Here is an 18,527-nt window from a genome sequence, read left to right on the forward strand (position 1 = left end):
TAGAGAGAGAGAGAGAGAGAGAGAGAGAGTTAAAGATGTGTTATACATTGTTTAAGATGAAAAAGGATGCAGCTACAATAATATATTGGGGAAGAAAATGACTCCTGCCTTCTTCTAAACAGAATTTAAAGGCTCTTTGTTGCTCTTTGCATGTAAAACTTCTATTCTATTTTTAGGATCAAAGTAATAGTTGATTTAAAACAGTCACAATTTGTCCCAGTTATCTAGGATTCCAAATGTAGCATTTCTGACTAAATCACACCACATTTACCCAAATTATCACTCACACAGAAATGAAAAATGACAAAACATGAAGTATTTTAGGAAGTGTATTTATTTTATATTAGCAGTACAAAAATAAACGTACATACTGGTAAACAGATCTAAGAAGGTGTACAAGCGAGAGCGCTGGAATCTTTTGGTTTAAGACAATCAGCTGCTTGTTAAAGAGCTCGGGGAAGTGAGGTAGAGAGTGCCCGAGCCCTTTAACAAGATTTGCTCTTGACCAGACACACTTCGGCAAGCTTATTGTGGTTTAATGTGATTTTACCATAAGCCTTGTTTTATTTTGAATGTTCGCTGACGTAAATGACAGGAAGAGATTAAATCATTGAGAAGAACAATCAATGCACATTTGTGTAAATATAAAGTATAAATATACACGTGATGCTCTGCAAATATCTTTAGATGATAAACTACATATATATTTTGAATGATGCAAAACTCCATCTTTCAGATAAACTAAATCATTACAAAAATCTACTTTATTCATTTATAAAACCATAATTCTCAAGAAAAAAATTACAGGCATATGCTTTTCATAACTCTTGCTTCAGAGCTAAAAAAAAACAAAACAAAAAAACAAACATTGGAAACTATTTCAAACTAAAGTCTTATTGGTTCAAAATGCCATGCTGTAACTGTAACATTATTTTTCTGCTGTCAATGCAGGCCTCAGGTGTAATGAAATCCTTGATAGTGGTTGAGTTGCTCTTCATTTTACTCCATGTTTTAATGCTACGTCTGTCACACATTTTTTATTTTGTTAGATTATTTGATTATTTTTGTATGGAAAGAAGTGGCAGATGTAAGAAGGTGCCCAAGACTGACCTATGCCGAGTGCCAAAGTGTCCTTTATAACAGAATGTACCCAAGTAAGAATGACATCACAAGTCCAAAAACTGTCAGGCAGCTATAAATAGGTCCAGAACTGGCAGCATCTGTGTAATAATCCACATCTGTCTCATTGTGAACATGATCTCTTGAATGCTCACCACCATGTCCTTCGTGTCCGTGTCTGTGCCCATGTCCGTGGCCATACCCGTGGCCGTGGCCATGCCCATACCCTGCACCGTAGCCTCCATAACCTCCATAGCCATGCCCGTAGCCATAACCAGGTTGGGCCAAGGAGCTCAAGCCGTGTCCGACCAGCATTCCCCCTACAGCTCCGGCGGCGGCTGCCCCTACTACCTTCCCTGTACTGTGTCCCGAGGAGCCTCCGGTATGGACTGGTGGGGCATGGTAATGTCCACCGCCTCCTCCCCATCCCGTGCGTCCGGCGCTGCTTCCACCCCATCCTCCACCCCGGCCTCCCCCACGGCCAAAGCCCCCGCCCCGACGTGACTGGACCGCAGGAAACATCACAGTCAGGAGTAGCAGGCAGTTCATCAACATGATGATTTTATATTGGGAGAACATCCTGGAAGATGCTGTGAACACACAAGGGCAGAGGTTGACTGGATGTACTGTGTAGTCTGGTAACACAGGCGGTGCATGTAAACTCTCTGAAGCAAAGAGCTAAACGTAGTCCAGAAAACCAATCAGTCTTTGACTCATCGGTCCCAATGAGATCTGTCTGATTAGTGGACACAGAGGAGTTGGAAGGAAGGATATAGAGAAAGCCAATAATGTCAAGAAAGAAAAATTAGAGAGGTCCCATTTTCTAAAATGTCTATAGGCTCTTATTTAAAAAAAACAAAACAAAAAGTAGCTATGTATCTTAAAATAACCTTAAAGCTGCAGTAGGGAACTTTTGACGCTCTAGCGGTTAATAAACAGAACTGCTTGTGTCTTGTGGAAGAACATCGTAGCCGGAACTACTTCTCTCTGTTTATGTCTATGAAGAATCACAAAGGTACTGGGTTACTCCGCCGCGGTATCCCCGAAGCAATCTAAAATAGTCTGAATATAAACACTTATTATAGGTGTACCCTAGTGATTCAGGACAAGCTAAAAACACGGTTTGGAAAATGGATTCATGGTGTACTCTCTTATTATATACATTTTTCTACATTTTGAACACAAACAAAGTTACGGACCGCAGCTCTGATTGGTTGTTTTTTACCGGGAGCGCATGACTTTCTGCAAATGGCAATAGGACCACTGGGAGGAGCCAGAGGAGCTTGATTTTTTCACAGATTATCTTTCTCATATTCTACTGTCAGGACATAATGACAGGTTTAATAAATATGTACAATTTTTTTTTTACAAAAGTTCCCTACTGCACCTTTAAGGGGGATTTCTGATCTTAAGAACCCTGTTGGTTGTTGAATGTTTAAGCATAAGTTTAATACATTAGAGAGACAATTCAGTTTTTAAAACAAGTGGAAACAGTAATTCAAGATATATTCTCTAAAAAGAAATCTTTTAAGAGTCTTACATCTTATTAAGGATGTTTAAGTAATCTTAATTTTTCATAGTAAAAAAAGTGCAAAAACCTGGAATGTCCTTTGAGAAAAATAAAATAATATACAGTCTTGTTCAGAGGCCATAAAAATACAACCGTGCCCATGCAGTGACTAAATGTTTTCACTATAACTTCATCATCATCAGGCGCTGGTTGCATAAACTGCTTAGACTAGTCTTAAAAACTAGCCATTTGTTTTTTATTTTGTTTTCTTCTTAAAAATCTTCTGTTGAAACTCAACTGCTAGTTGGTTAAACTAGTTCTTAAGACAGAGTCTTAAGTGTTTGTGTTCATGCAACTGTACCCAGTATCTATATTTATACACATACACACTACCAGTGAAAAAAAATAAAATAATAATATTTAAGAATTTCTAATGTTTCCGAAAGTCATTTTGCTCACTGCATTTATTTGAGGGAAAAAAATTAGTAAAACAGGAACATTGTGAAATACGATTACAATTTAACAGATCTTTTGGTAACACTTTATAATAAGGTTCCATTTGTTAACATTAACTAACAATGATAAATACTTCCAAAGCATTTATTAATCTAAAAAATAAAGTTAATGTTGATTCTAACATTTTGTTGATACGTTATTAAAATCAAAAGTTGATCTATTAATTTTGGTGAGCAAAAAGATTTGTTTCAAAAACATGAAAAAAGCTTAATTATTCCTACATTTTCATTGGTAGGATGAAACAGTATGTGTGTGTGTGTGTGTTGATATATATAAATATAGTGATTTTAAAATTTGTATTTGTTTATTTGGAAAGCAAAAAAAAAAAAAAAAACTTGACATTACGACATTATTTTATGTTATGTTCTAGAGTCAGACAATGAATTGAGCAGGACACAATCTTTTCAGGAACCAGACCTCCAGTCTGGGAGCTTTAGAAAAATAATCCGGTAGTTCACCGTCTGGTTATATTCTCACACCTGCACAATTCAATCCAATGTAACAAAGGCAAAGTTCATTTTTACAATCATTCAATTATGAGGTAACCTTTACAGCAAGGTGACCATCACTCTAAAATTACCCTAGAATAATTTCAACAGCACTAGAATATATATATATATATATATATATATATATATATATATATATATATATATATATATATATATATATATATATATATATATATATATATACCATTATCTTTATATTACATTATGGGTTCTGTTTTAACAGCCTTAGAAAATAAAATAAACAGTAATACAGCATTCAACAAAGAAATCTCACACACTGGTATGTAATTCTCCACTATAAAGATATACTTTTCTTTTAGAAAAAAAAGATAAAATAATAATATTAATTATTGTTATAAAATAGGGTTCAAATGAAGAGGATGCACTGACTTACGTTGAACAGGTATCTGTATTCTGGAAGGTTCAGGATGTCGTCCTCCCTGGTCTGCTGAGCTTGAATGGATGAGAGTAGAACTCACACAAGTACACGTACACAGCGGCATTAACTGACTGCTGCTCCTTCTGATTGGTTGAGTGAATGAACTTATGTCGTCCGTCTCACCGGCACAGGATCAGAATATCGCTCTAATCCACCAACAGGATTAAGACGGTCTTTAGGCCCAGGGGTCATTCTGTGGGGTCGGTCATGTGGTGATTGTGTCTCTCCATGAGCTCAGAGATGCTGGTTAGGTAACCCACGAGACGACCTGCAGCCACATCATGTGCAAGACCAATAGCTCTGACGATCACATAATGACTGTCTTTTGGCTGGTAGGTTGTTTGGATCCTGTTAATATTTACTGTGGTTCTCAGAAGCCATTATATAGTTGGGTAAAAATCTATAGTGATGGACTCAACAAAGAATACGTTTCAAAAGCAAAATAAATCTGTGTTGAAAAAGGTACATGTAATTATATATAAAACGTCTCAACACTCACATGCTCCAATTCATACAAGCAACAAATGCATTTGTTAAGTGTGAATAAAACAGCTTTTCTAATTTTTCTGATGATAATACTTTATTTAAATATAATTATCACCATATTCTCAGTTTTACAATCAGTATCATATAAACACATGCCAGATAAAATGTCAGAAGGATGACAACACAGAGTCCAGACATAGGTGTGAATGAGAGTCTAAATGTAAAAGAAAAATATGAAGCTCTTTCGTAGCAACTACAGCCATGCTGTACTCTTCAGATACCCAAACATTCATACCAGCAAAACTGACCCAATCAAACATCCCAAACAATATTCACATATTCAGTCCGTTTTCAATCATCTTTAAATTCACAGTCTTTTACTTCGCTTCTTACCATTCAGAGATTTCTTATCACTGTCTAAAAGAGACGTTGGTCAAATGGAGTTGTAATCAGACTGTAATGGTACAACAGGTTGGCTCAGACCGCATATATATTCTCAAAACATGCAACACGTGAAGTGATCAGTCAATTATCACCCTTTTTAAAGAGTTAAACCAAACAAATAATACTTAAGTTGTATGCGTTTATCTTTGTTACGTTGTGCTTCTTCTTATAATTGCTCTTTCCAGTGATCACTGGATGATGAAATTCCCTGGTTTAGTTGAATGTGATTTTATATTATTGTACCTGCATGTGATTCCCTACAGCACCAGAATATGTAGAGAAAAATATACAAAGATTTTTTATATTATAAGATGTACCATCCACTGATCAGCATAAATCAATGCATATTAAGGATTAACAATCATCTAGGACAGAAAGGGCTGATCAGATTCTGTCTGGAAGTCCACTGATTGACATGAAGAAGGGCAAGTGCTCGTCACATACAGGTGGAGCCCTCTGGAGAACACTGGAGCTGCTTCTCAATGGTACAACGCAGATACTTGTATCTATTCAGAAAGAGATGCATGGATAATTAAATCACAAAGAAGTTCATTTAAAAAGATTTTGACAGTGGCTGTTGATGCATCATTGCTTTGGAAGTCTCTTAGAAATGAAACCGATATTTTTCCCAGCCTGCTGCCCTTGACGTCACAGTTTAGAATAGTCTCTAGTGAAGGGCTTGGGATTGTGTGTCTTGTGGTGCCATCAGCCAATTAGCATTGTCATGACATCCTTTTGTGTGGCGCTTGAGTCAGCAGTCACATGGCATTTAGCCTCAAAAGACCTGGCAGCAGATTTGAGAGCCCATGAGCCACAATGAGCAACAAAAACAAGTTTCTAATCACAGATTTTCTGTGTAAGTTGAGCAATTGCCTTAGAGAAGCAAGGTAGCGATGTTTTGTGATGTTTTCTTAATATTTTGACTCTTTGTTTTATATATAACATTTTCATTTGAATTTTTGTTAGTTTTGTTGTGTGATGTGTTGCTATATATATATATATATATATATATATATATATATATATATATATATATATATATATATATATATATATATATATATATATATATTAGATGCAAGTTTAACCTTTATTCATTTGTATTTCAGTTTATTTTAGTGCAGGTTAAGATAAATGAAAATGAGACATTTTTGCATTGGCTTTTAGCTGATATTCAGTTCTACCCTAAAATAACATTAAAAAAAAACATTAAAATAAACAATTAATAATAATAAAATCAAGTTGTAAACTGAAACGTATGTCATGTAGAATATTATATGATAGTTCTTCAAAATTAAAAAAAAGTAAAAATAATTGTCGGTTAATTAATTTAATACTTAAAACATGAAGCCTTGTCATAATTACAAAAAAAAAGAAAGAAAAAAAAACGGATATAGGCAAGAATTTATCTGAAAAGGTTGAGGTTTTAAGACTTGGGAATTTAAGACTCTGCCATGCCGCCCTAAAATGGCTCGTTTAAACATGCCCCAACATGTCACTATGTGGAAATATTTGTGTAATGCCGCCCAAATGTTCATGCAAACGTGGAAACATGCAAAGAAGGTGTGGTTTCATTAACCACAGTTAGTGTTGAAGCGAGACTTAGGTCTCTGCAGAGCAAAAGTGGGCGTTTATCACCATGTGGGTGTTTTCAAACTGCTGGGTGTTTCTGAATCATGCAATCTAAATGATCGCCCTTACCCAACCCCACCCCTAAACCTAACGTCACTATTACATCAACCAATCAGGTACCATGGTGTAAAAACACCTTGATCTAGTAACTCCCATTACTTTCCTGCAGAGACCTATACTTGGTTGAAGCAGCCATGACTTGCGGTTTTCTGCCAGTCACAATGCACTGGGTCAGATGGCCAATCAGAGCAGACTGTGCTTGTCAGAAGGAGGGACTTTATAGAAAATTACACGTTTAAGAGAGGCGGGACATAGAGGACCTACAATAATGTACAGTATTTGAAAAGTAATGTTTTTTTTTTTTTTTTACATTAAACCATGTCAACATATTCTGTTACACCAAAATACAGACAAAAAAATGATCTTTAAAAAAGCATCACATGACCCCTTTGACTGATTCAAAGCTTCAGAACCCATGATTTCTCCCGTCTGCTTATGTCAGTTAGTTTTTACCTGCTTCTCAGCTTCTGCACCTCCCTGTCCTCCTCTTCCTTCAGTTTGATAATAAAACTCTGCAGCACAGGCATCTCAAATTTGATGTACTGCGCCACCTAGAGCAGTGGAGAGCAACTGCAGTCAGAATCTTTGCATGTTTTATCATCACAATTTCTAAGCAGTTCGACCCTGTTTCACACACACTCACTTCATAGGGAATCTCCTCTCCCAGATCCTGCTCCATGAGAAAGATCTTGCAGACGTGCTCACATGGTCCCTGAAGTATTCTCACTACTAACGGGTGGTCTGTACGCTTTAGCTGAACACGCTCTGAAATATATAACAGGTTTTGTACATATATAACTACATTAGATACAATTTTCTGTAGAAAATGAAAAAATGTAAGCAGTATATAGGAGAGCAGAAAATGTAAGTGGTGACTAAATGTGTGCAAAACTGGTTAGCACCACAATACTAGTGTTTTGTGGGAAGTTTCCAAAGAGTTGCTATCTGGTTGTTGAAATTTATGCACATGTGGTTGCATACTGGCCCACATTTAATATAATTAATATCCATCATAAGATTTCAGGTATCATGTCTGTAGCACAAACATAACTTTTAATATATATTTATATATATATATATATTAAAAGTTATGTTTGTGCTACAGACATGATGATGATATATATATATATATATATATATATATATATATATATATATATATTGAAATAGAAAAAAAAACTGAACTATTCCAAACTTCTGGTAGCAGTATATTAGTTGTTATTATTAGTGTACATTGATTCTAGCCTCCAACATTGTACAACAGTCATGTTGTTGTCTGTCCACTAGATGGAGATTCAGTGTTGCAACAGTCAAGTCATTTATTAAATGGAGAAACTATAAGCAGACAGCAGCTGACCTCCGCTGGCATGAACGAGATAGAGGGCGAACTCATCTGGGCTGTTCTCGATCTTAAACTTATTCAGTAACACCCGCAGCACCTGTGGCGTGGTCATACAGCTGTTGATCCGTGCGTTAGTCACAGAACCATACGCAGGAGTGAACACAGACGTCTGAATCAAATAGAAAGAGGAACAAGAGACTGCATGACTGAGATCACTGAACATAAGGTCAAACAATCTCTCACACACACACACACACACACAGTGTTTCTTCTAAAGTTACCTTGTGGTTATAGAAGTGACCGTTGATGGAAAATCTGTGCCTTCTGATTCGCCGCTGGTCGCTAGGAGACCGTTTCCTGCCCCGTCTCAGTACTCCAGCATCACTTTTGGTTCTAAGAAGCTGAGCGGAGATGTCACACGCATCTGCCATGAGAACAGAGCATGAGCCGGCAGAACAAGTCAGTTTCACATAGTCTATCTTTTTGAATGAAAGCTGTACCTTCTTCTTCTTCTTCTTCTTCATGGTCTTGTGATCTGCTGTTGCTCGATTGGTCCTCTGGGGGCGTCACTTCCATCTGAGGCGGAGTTTGAGGAGTCTGTTTCTGACCATCCTGACTGAAAAACAAGAAAAGAGGAACATAATTCTTCCACAACATAAAATCACAATCCACAGCAGAGCAAAAAGTATCTGGCGTCAACATTTTCCTGAACTTATTTGCACCCAAAAATGCACCTTATACACTACATAAATTTTTTGGTCTCTAATGCAAGTATGCATTATTTGATTATTTTTATTTTTATTTGATAGTATTTTTTGTTACTAACAATAAAAAGTTGTGGCTCAATATTTTTGTGGAAACCATGAAACATTTTGGTTAATATTAAAGTGAAATAAATAAGCAACATTTAATCTTGCAATTTTTCATAATGTAAGACACAAATCTTATTCAGTACTGAAATCCTAGAATCGGCCATAATGAATCTTATTATTTATCCAAATGAAGCCAAAACAACCAGGTACATGTTAATTCCAGTCCTAATCTTTCTGTCATGCATGTGAACACATACTGGAGTGGACTTAAAGTCAAGTGATTCTGGGAACCGCTTGTTAAGATAACATAATACGATTCTGGCCTGTACGTGCTCAGTTCCTCGGCACTTTCATTCTGTTGACTGACCCCCAGTAGGTGCTGAAAACAATATTAGCACTGGAGCGCTCAGAAACAAATAGTTCTTTTGAAGTCCCCATTTGGAACCATAAGGCAAAAACAGACAAGAGGAGATCAAAACCATAAAACATCAGAAATTTGTGAATTATTTATAACACACACGTCCAAAACATTTCAGCAGAGGGAATGCCAAAAGCATGGTCATTGCAAGGATAGAGTTGCTATGGCAACAAACAAAGCAGGCTCTCAGCTGTTAGGATGTCAAGGTCAGTTGAGTTTAAAGAAGGCTTATGAAAGAAATCTTGGTTTTTCTATGACAATGATAATGTTTGTATGCTACAGATGATAAGACATACAGTAAGTACTGATGTATAAACACTGATTTATCAGTCGTACACTACCTTTCAAAAGTTAGTGGTCATTAAGATGTTTTCTAAAGAAATTAATAATTTTGTTTAGCAAGAACACATTTAATTGATCAGAAGTGACAGTAACTGTTTATTCATCAAAATAATCCTAAAAACAAACTGCAACAATGTTTCCACAAAATATTAACTGTTTTCAACACTAATCAATAATAATCAGAAATGTTTCTTGATCACCAAATAATAATATAAGAATGATTACTGAAAGATTATGTGACACTGAAGACTGAAGTAATGGCTGCTGAAAATTCAGCTTTGCATCAGAGAAATAAATTACATTTTAAAATATATCCAGAGAGAAAACGGTTATTTTAAATTGCCATTATATTTTAAAATATTACTCTTTTTTTAGGCAAACTTAATGAGCATAAAAGACTTCTTTCAAAAACATTATCTTAAAAAATGTTACCATACTAATGGTAGTGTATATTTACGCTCATTTAAATATATTTGTGTGTTTGCGTCATTGTCTGACCTCTGGTTGTCTAGATTACACCCTGAGTGCCAGGAGGTAGAGGAGGGAGGAGGTTTGATTCGCTCATGGTCATCCTGCATCTGAAGCCTGATTGGTCGACGCAAACCCCATGAGATATTGAGAAGTCCTTCAATGATCAGCTCCTCCTCTTCCTGCAGGCACAATATATACAGCATACATATATACTCAGACTTGAATCTGTTACCTCACAAAAAACAAGTATTAGATTTAAATAACTTTTACTTTTAGAATAAATGAGACTGATAAATGATAAATACAGCATATCTAATATATAAGTCATTTGGCACAGCCAGAGCACCTGAGCAAGCTGCATTTACAGACACCTCCACACACACACACACACACACACACACATAGCCTCCAGTCCCAGACAGTTATTACTCCCCAGACAATAGTGAATAACTGAGAAAGCACACAAGGGGTCCACCGCTTCCCCACCTGCCACACGACGAGTGTAAAACTCTTTCTCACCTCTCTGTGACGTAACTGCAGGTTCTTTCCTTCATAGTAGAGATTGTAGGTCTTTAAATGAGAGAGAATGCTGCTCCTGAGAAAGAACCAAGTTTGTTCAACGATTATTTTAATCTTTGATTATATATATATATATATATATATATATATATATATATATATATATATATATATATATATATATATATATATATATATATATATATATATACACAAATGGTATTTAAATGTTGTGATTTTAATAATATTGTTTCAGTATTTATGTTTTTAGAATAATTCATAATATCCATGTATTTAATTAGTTAGTAGCTTGTCAATGTAAAGTCAGCTGGTCATGGTGAAACAATAAAGGTTTGATCAGTCAGTCTGGGTATTATTTTGCTGTAATAACATCTGACTGTACATTATCGCTTATTATGCATTGTGAAAAGATTATTACAGAACTGTCAGAGGTAGTAACGGCAAAAAAAAGAGCAACATTTCTGTTGTTCAGATGTTTTAACATCCCAATCATGGGTTGATTTTAAAGGGTTAGTTCGCCCAAAAATGAAAATTATGTCATTAATAACTCACCCTTATGCTGTTCCAAACATGTAAGGCCTCCTTACATGTTTGTAATAATGCGTATTAGAGACGCGAACCGTTCAAAACGATTCAGTTCGATTTGGTGAACTGAATGATTCGTTCGCGAACCGGATATCCAGACTGTTTTGATTTGAACTCTCTCTCACAACAGATACGGAAGAGAAGACAATGCTGAATAAAGTCGTTGTTTTTGCTATTTTTGGACCAAAATGTATTTTCGATGCTTCAAAAAATTCCAACGGACCCTCTGATGTCGCATGGACTACTTTGATGATGTTTTTCTTACCTTTCTGGACATGGACAGTGTACCGTACACACAGCTTCAATGGAGGGACTGAGAGCTCTCGGACTAAATCTAAAATATCTTAAACTGTGTTCCGAAGATAAAAGGAGGTCTTACGGGTTTGGAACAGCATTATTAATGACATCATTTTCATTTTTGGGCGAACTAACCCTTTAACATTATAATGAGTTTGGTGAAAGATTTATACTCACTTGCTGATGAATTTATTCTCTCCGACCCGCACACCGTTATTCCTGTCATCCATTTTATCTTAGCCACGACTGCATGGAAGGACTCTAGAGAGACAGAGAAAGAGAGAGAGAAACGTTTCTAATTTTAACATTAAAGAATTAACTCTTCTGTATCTAGGTCAGAGCAAGAAGAGTGTAAGAGAATAACAAACTCTCTCAAAATAAAGTATGCATATCTCACACTCACTAGATTGTGTGTTTTTTGATATCTCTTGACAAAAGAATGCTCTGTTCTATATCACACAAACTCATGTGACGTGGACATCTGGAAGTCACAGCTGAAAGTAAACTATTCATGAGGATGTGATCAGAATAGACATGGAGCACATACTGGAATGAATGAGAGGATTGACACAGACAAGACCAGTTCAACACATTTAAAGACCCTGTGAAATTCAAGGTCTGTGCCCTTTAGTCTATGTGTGTTAGCTTCGAATTGAGCTACAGCAGTGGCACTCAATGCCAGTCCTCACGTACCACCGCTCTGTACATTTTGTATGCATCTCTTATCACTTCAGAAGTTTAATGCCCTGAGAAGAGGACTTCACACCATGATATTCCACCATGATTCCAGTTCAAACGGAGCGTATATGTTCCATTCAAAGGGCATTAAAGTGTGAGAGACACAAATTTAAATTGTATTTATTTACAGAGGTCTGTTATATCACACTTCTCACTTCTCTAGTAAGTTACGTCTGTGTGTGAAGGTGTTTCAGACAGTGATGTAGTGCAAATCCGTGAATGAATCTTCCAAAATTAAGTAAACTTCAACGGATTTCCTGTGCTCAGGAAGTAGGGAGCAATAAACGCTGTGTAGGGACCATAACAATCTGAACACAGTTCATTCATGGAGCTCTCTTCTAACGAGCTGGTCGTCTGAGTTCAAACGTTTGTTATCAGTAAGATTTTATTTAAAATGTGTGCTTTTATTCAGCAGTGGCACATAATATTGATCAAAAGTAAAAAATAAAAAAGAAATCACAGTAAAAATTATATTTCAAATAAATGCTGCTCTTTTGAACATTCTATATCTGAAAAACAGGCATTGTGTTTTCCACAAAAATATTAATCAGCACAAATGTTTTCAACTTTGATGAACAGCAAATCAGAACATTATAATGACTGCTGAAGGATCATGTGACACTGAAGACTGGAGTAATGGATGCTCAAAACTCAAGTTTTTCCATCACAGGAATAAACTACATAAAAATAAATAAAAATAAAAATAAAAATTTGATGAGCAAAAGATACTACAAAAACTTCAAAAACATAAATTCTTACCAACCCAAAACGTATAAACAGCAGTGTATGCTAACACACTTCTTAGACTCACTTTTAGCAAATATTAACATTTAAATTTTGCCTTTCTCAATTGATGAGTCATGTTGCACTACACAGTTTTTTGTCCTATCAAATGATATCTAGAATGCCCCCCCCCCCCAAACAGACACTTTAGTTTTTATCAGACGGCTTATGACTGATGCTCCGTCATAATGATCAATATTTTTATATTTTAGAAATGTCACTGATTGAAATACAATGACTGCTGTAAGATAATAAAGCACTGTTCCTTGTGATTCATTACAGATGAAACCAGAGACCGAATACATTTTTAATATGTAATTCATTCATAATCATTGGTTCTTTAAAACCAACAGAAATGCTCACACAGAGAATTAAAACACATGAGTGATATTCAGTTTAAATTATTTATCACATTGTGAATTGTTCAAAATAAAAAAAATTACATTTTTCAATACAGAATATTGTAATCTGTCAATTTCAAAGATGAACAAGTAGTTATGACCAGCTGTAAAACTCAATAGCTGACACATATACTCATGTTTGGAGGTTCCCCTGGCACAATACAGACTGCTCTACTTAAGGCTTCCTTCCTCACCAGCTGGAAAGGCTTTACAGAAGCTTCCGGAGACGGGGACAGGTGCAGGACAACAGCGGGACTGTAACCCTGCTGTTACAACTACTCCTAGCCGTTGCTGTTTTGTATCTTATTCAAAACATTCAGTATAAAACTCTCATGCCAACAAAACTGAAATGAATAGGTGTCAAACCACATCTAACTTTAATAAAACACGCTTTTTTTAAATATACTTTTTCACACTGAACCTAATGTTAAAGGAACTGAAAGAGAGGAAATAGCAGTGGCTATCTGCCTAGTATACGGTTTCACAACTTTGTGAACCAGCGTTAAAGGGAAAATTCATCCAGAATAAAAAATTAATCATTTACACACCCTTATATTGTTTCAAATATGTATGACTTTCTTTGTTTTGTGGAGCATATACATATATTTTTGAAGAATGTTGGCAATCAAACCATTTCGTTTCCCACTGAAAAAATATAATGGAAGTCAGTGGGATCCAAAACAGTACTAACATTCTTTAAAATATCTTTGTGTGTGTGTGTGTGTGTGTGTGTGTGTGTTCCACAGTAAAAAGAAATGGATACAAGTTTGGAAAGACATGAGGGTGAGTAAATCATGAGAGAATGTTCATTTTTGGGTCAACTATCTCTTTAAATGCAGAAACCAGTCATTTGTCCTCTGTACTACATGATAAAATGATATACAAGTCACTTAAAAGAACAATTCCTGCATTTACTCCTCTTCATCTGAATTTAGACACTGATTTAAATACTGACATTTTCAACAGAACGAAGAGCAATAGGCTACTTCCCATTTACTGTCTCACTATCTCACAGGATTTCCTGAACTAGATATAAGACTTAACTGAATGCATATTACCTTCTTTCTGTTGTAAATGTCTCTTTTGCAGCCGATCGTCTAGTGGTGTTTAAATGCTAAACCAGTGCAGAATCCATGTGACTCTTCTAAACTCTTCCTCTCTGATATGCACAGCGGAAACTGACATGAGGCTTCAGACTTCCCCAGCGGTGGTTTCACAGCCTCCTCCTCCCTTTATCTGTCCGTGTCTGCCTCTCTCAAGTTCTCCACTGTCTTTATTCACACTGTCATTAATCATTATGAGCACTTAGAAGAACTTTAAGAGAACTACTTAGTGTACACATGTAATTCAAGAGTCCAACACACATACAAATACACACAAACAGAGCACAGGTGTGATCCATAATGGAACCGGTAATGGCCTCAATCAGTCCCTGACAAAACTCCTTCACAATTACCCTTTCACAAGATCATTATCCCACCAGCAAACAATAGGGTCTCTCTCTTGTATGGGCATGTTTTCTTATCAACACTACCATCTCCTGACCCAGAGTGTACAGTTAGCTGTAGCTGTTAGAGCATATGTGTGTGTGTGTTTGTGTGTGTAAATGTGTGTGTGGCCCCTCCCAAGTCTTTCATACACACCACTCGCTGCACTCAATCAGGAGATGATGAAATATTCAATACCAATCGACCCAGAGCAGCTTATTCTGACATTAATATTTCATATCCTAAATATAGTTCTGCCAGAACTACAGAAGCGCTATTAGTCTCTGATACAAATCCAAAAGTCATTGCCAGCAGATAATAGGCATCAGATGACAGGTGTTGATTAGATTATGGATGCATGATATATTGGTGCCAATTTTTTTATGTGAATATCCATTTTTCATACTTAGCAATTAAAATGATTTATTTTGGTTTTTGATTATTGGTAAATGTGGATTTTTGCTGGTTTTTAAAGAAATTTATATATATTTTTAATTCAGCAAGGATGTATTAAAATGAACAAAAGTGACAGGAAAGACATTTATAATATTAAAACGATTTCTATTTCAAATAAATGCTGTTCTTTGGAAGTTTCTATTCAACAAATAATTCTGTATTGTATTAGAGTTTACAAAAAAATATTAAGCAGCACAACTATTCAAAAACAATATTTTTCAAAAAACATTAAAAATACAACACTTGTCAACACCAAAGTAGAGTACAATTACTACACACACACACTGGCCAAAACATCAATCCAAGACATGCTGAACAAGGAAAAGGGGAAGTCAAGAGAAAAAAACATTTCACAATCTTAATCCTTCCTTACTCAAGATATTCAGTTAAACGTTGGTTAGAGAAATAAAAATAAAGAAAAAAATCCAGTTTTCCATCCAACATGACCTTGCTTCAGTCTCTGCAATGCTAAAGCCACTTTTTCACGCTTTTCACTTGAACAGCCATCAAACCACTTCAGCATCACGTTTCAAAAGGCATGTACTTTTCCACGCTTATGCAACTGTGCACTCTTGCATTAAATGTGTCCAGGGAGTCTATTAAAATCGAATGCAAAAGAGCATGAGAACTATTTTTTGGACTCATGCGACTATCCAATTTGCCAGTTCTCCAAAAGATCAACTCTGCCTCTACAACAGTACCTAATTATGAATAATTACATATGTTTTTCAAACACAGACAGTCTGGTGGCTTGGCACTTGAGTTATACATGTGTCGGTGCTGGGAAGACTGTGGAAGTGGGACAGACAGGATGGAAGCGGTGGTTTAATCCTGCTTTAGCATCCAAAACTAACCAAACTCTGTAGCTGGACATCTCTTTTATGCATGTTTGCATGTTCCTATTTAAGTAATAAATCTATCTAATTTCATATTTGTTCATGCTATTGTCTGTAATGACTTGAAACCAACAACAGCCACGGTTCCATCCTTTCTCTTCCTTCCCATGGCTTGGAAGTTCCACCTTGTTGTTCAATTCCAAAGCAAATGCCTCGGTCTTTAAGAGCCAGGCCAAGATCTCCGCTTGATGTTTCCTGGCCTACATCCATTCCCTCACCTCCCCCAACCAGCATCTCCTCAAAAACACCATAGCTCGGCTATTGTTTAAATTGCCACAGCAACTCTTCCTTTTCTTCTTCCTTCCCATGGTTCACGTGTTTAGAAGCTTGCACTGCCAGTTGTCAGAGTGTTTACTGATGGCTGCTGCTGTTTCTGAAACCCTCAAGAGTACGACAAAAAAGACAAAACACAGCAACTTCACAATCTACTTCATGGAAAATATGATGCCCACATCTGACTCAGATTCTTACTTGTAACTGAAACACAAAGGCTAGTCTGGTAACGAGTAAACACCAAAAGATTACACATGTATCAAAAAAAAAAAAGAAAAAGAAAAAAAAAAGTTGTGGATGCAGTTGTTTAGTTTAGAAAAACGGTTCCCTCATGTTTGAGCTCTCTGAAGATATTTCCTTGACTCACTCGAACTCGAATGTGTCACAGGCATCGCTGGCAGCTGTGAGGATCACTGTTCAAAGGGAAAGTTCACCCAAAAATAAAAAAATTCTGTTATCATTTATTCACTATCATGTCATTTTTTTGGTCTGTTTCTAACAAAGTTTTCATATGGCTCTAGAAGATTATCAAGAAGTTCATAATTCGTAAGCAAAACAATTGTCCCGGTTCTGTATTTGTTCGGTGTTTGTATCGTGTATATATATATATATATATATATATATATATATATATATATTTTTTTTTTTTTTTAAGATCTCTTATGCTAATCAAGTTACTGTAAAAACAATAAAAGTATGAAATAATATTATATTTGAAATAACTGTTTTCTGTTTAACATATTTAAAAATACAATTTATTCCTGCTATGGCAAAGCAAAGCTGAATTTTCAGCAGCCATAAATCTTTAGTGTAACATGATCTTTCAGAAATCATTCTGATATGATTTACTACTCAGTTAATGGTGAAATGGTTGTGCTGCTGCTTAAAGAAAGTGAGAAAACTGATCGTTTCCGTGAAGATTCTTTGATGAACAGAAAAAAAAAAATCTTTTGTAGCATTATAAACTGTCACTTTTTATCAATTTAACATGTCTATGATCATTGTACAGAAAAAAAAAAATCATTCACTCCTTTTGTATTCCACAGAAGAATGGAAGTCATACTGGTTTGGAACAACATGTGCATGAGTAAACAGTAACAGAATTGACATTTTTGGAAGAACTATTCTGGATAAACCAGACTCGTTATGTAATCTGGCCCAAAATAATGCCAGGAAAGTCATTTGAGCTCATAGTTACTTTCCCATTGCCAACACCGATATCTCACAGGGGACGTAAACAACTCTAAATGTTAAACACTGTCGCATATTATTCTCTTGACAAGAGTCTACAGATGCTATTGTAATCTGAAGCCTGAATATTATATTACACTTCCAGTAAGACATTCTCAATGAATTGCAATGCACAACCGATCATATTACACGTTATGATACAAAGTTGCAAACGCATGCCAGCATAAAACAGCCACGGGCACATCAGCATCCAAGTCTGAACAAGTCGTGAGTAACAAACACGTATTAAAGCATGCACACAAACACCCACCCCTCTCTCTCTCTCTCTCTCTCTCTCTCTCTCGCAGATCTGTGCTCTCAGTCTCCAGATGCCCGATGTCCGTCGCTCAGATAAAATTCTGGAGGGTCCTTATCTGTGCTTTTATCCCTCCAGACGACACAAAACTGTACGAAGCCACCATCCGCGACGCTATGAACAAACCAAGGCTTCTGTCATTCCAACCCAAACCGAGCTCCTGTGCTCGCATCGGGAACAATCGCAGTTTGAGGGGGGCGTTTGAAGAGGAGGAATACCCCATCTGCTGTTCCAGACCTCAGCTAGCGCAGCAGCCAATCAGCGCGCCCGAGGACGCCCCTTTGTTCGCTCGCGCTGCTCCTTTAGCGCTGGACAGCGTGTACGTCCAGCGGGGGATCCCCAAAACAATAGCGCGCGGACGCTGAGGTACAGGGCGACGGAGAAGGAGGAGGAGATCTGATAGGACATGAAAGCACAGTTTC

At 36.4% G+C, this 18,527-nt stretch overlaps 2 protein-coding genes across 4 annotated transcripts; both read right to left on the reverse strand.

Annotated features, from left to right (window-relative positions):
- Positions 1 to 36: 36 nt before the first annotated feature.
- LOC113071427 (acanthoscurrin-1-like) lies at positions 37 to 4,501 on the reverse strand. Its single transcript, XM_026244779.1, has 2 exons — positions 4,052 to 4,501; positions 37 to 1,709 (listed from the first exon to the last, which is right to left on the reverse strand). Exons 1-2 carry the CDS (start codon positions 4,158 to 4,160, stop codon positions 1,135 to 1,137), a joined length of 684 nt encoding a protein of 227 aa, XP_026100564.1. The 5' UTR covers positions 4,161 to 4,501; the 3' UTR covers positions 37 to 1,134.
- Positions 4,502 to 4,657: 156 nt separating this feature from the next.
- LOC113071426 (ras association domain-containing protein 2-like) lies at positions 4,658 to 18,527 on the reverse strand. 3 transcript variants are annotated; one of them, XM_026244778.1, is made up of 10 exons: positions 18,075 to 18,527; positions 11,703 to 11,788; positions 10,623 to 10,698; positions 10,131 to 10,282; positions 8,561 to 8,676; positions 8,342 to 8,484; positions 8,076 to 8,229; positions 7,362 to 7,483; positions 7,172 to 7,269; positions 4,658 to 5,532 (listed from the first exon to the last, which is right to left on the reverse strand). In XM_026244778.1, the coding sequence occupies exons 2-10, from the start codon at positions 11,753 to 11,755 to the stop codon at positions 5,463 to 5,465; spliced, it is 984 nt and encodes a 327-aa protein (XP_026100563.1). In that variant the 5' UTR covers positions 11,756 to 11,788; positions 18,075 to 18,527; the 3' UTR covers positions 4,658 to 5,462. The 3 variants fall into 3 exon arrangements, with proteins under 3 accessions (XP_026100563.1, XP_026100562.1, XP_026100560.1); XM_026244777.1 differs by having other exon boundaries at positions 11,703 to 11,786; positions 18,061 to 18,526; XM_026244775.1 differs by lacking the exon at positions 18,075 to 18,527 and adding an exon at positions 14,506 to 14,649 and having other exon boundaries at positions 11,703 to 11,786.

This window comes from Carassius auratus, unplaced genomic scaffold (assembly GCF_003368295.1).
Source record: "Carassius auratus strain Wakin unplaced genomic scaffold, ASM336829v1 scaf_tig00007301, whole genome shotgun sequence".
Classification (NCBI taxonomy): domain Eukaryota; kingdom Metazoa; phylum Chordata; class Actinopteri; order Cypriniformes; family Cyprinidae; genus Carassius; species Carassius auratus.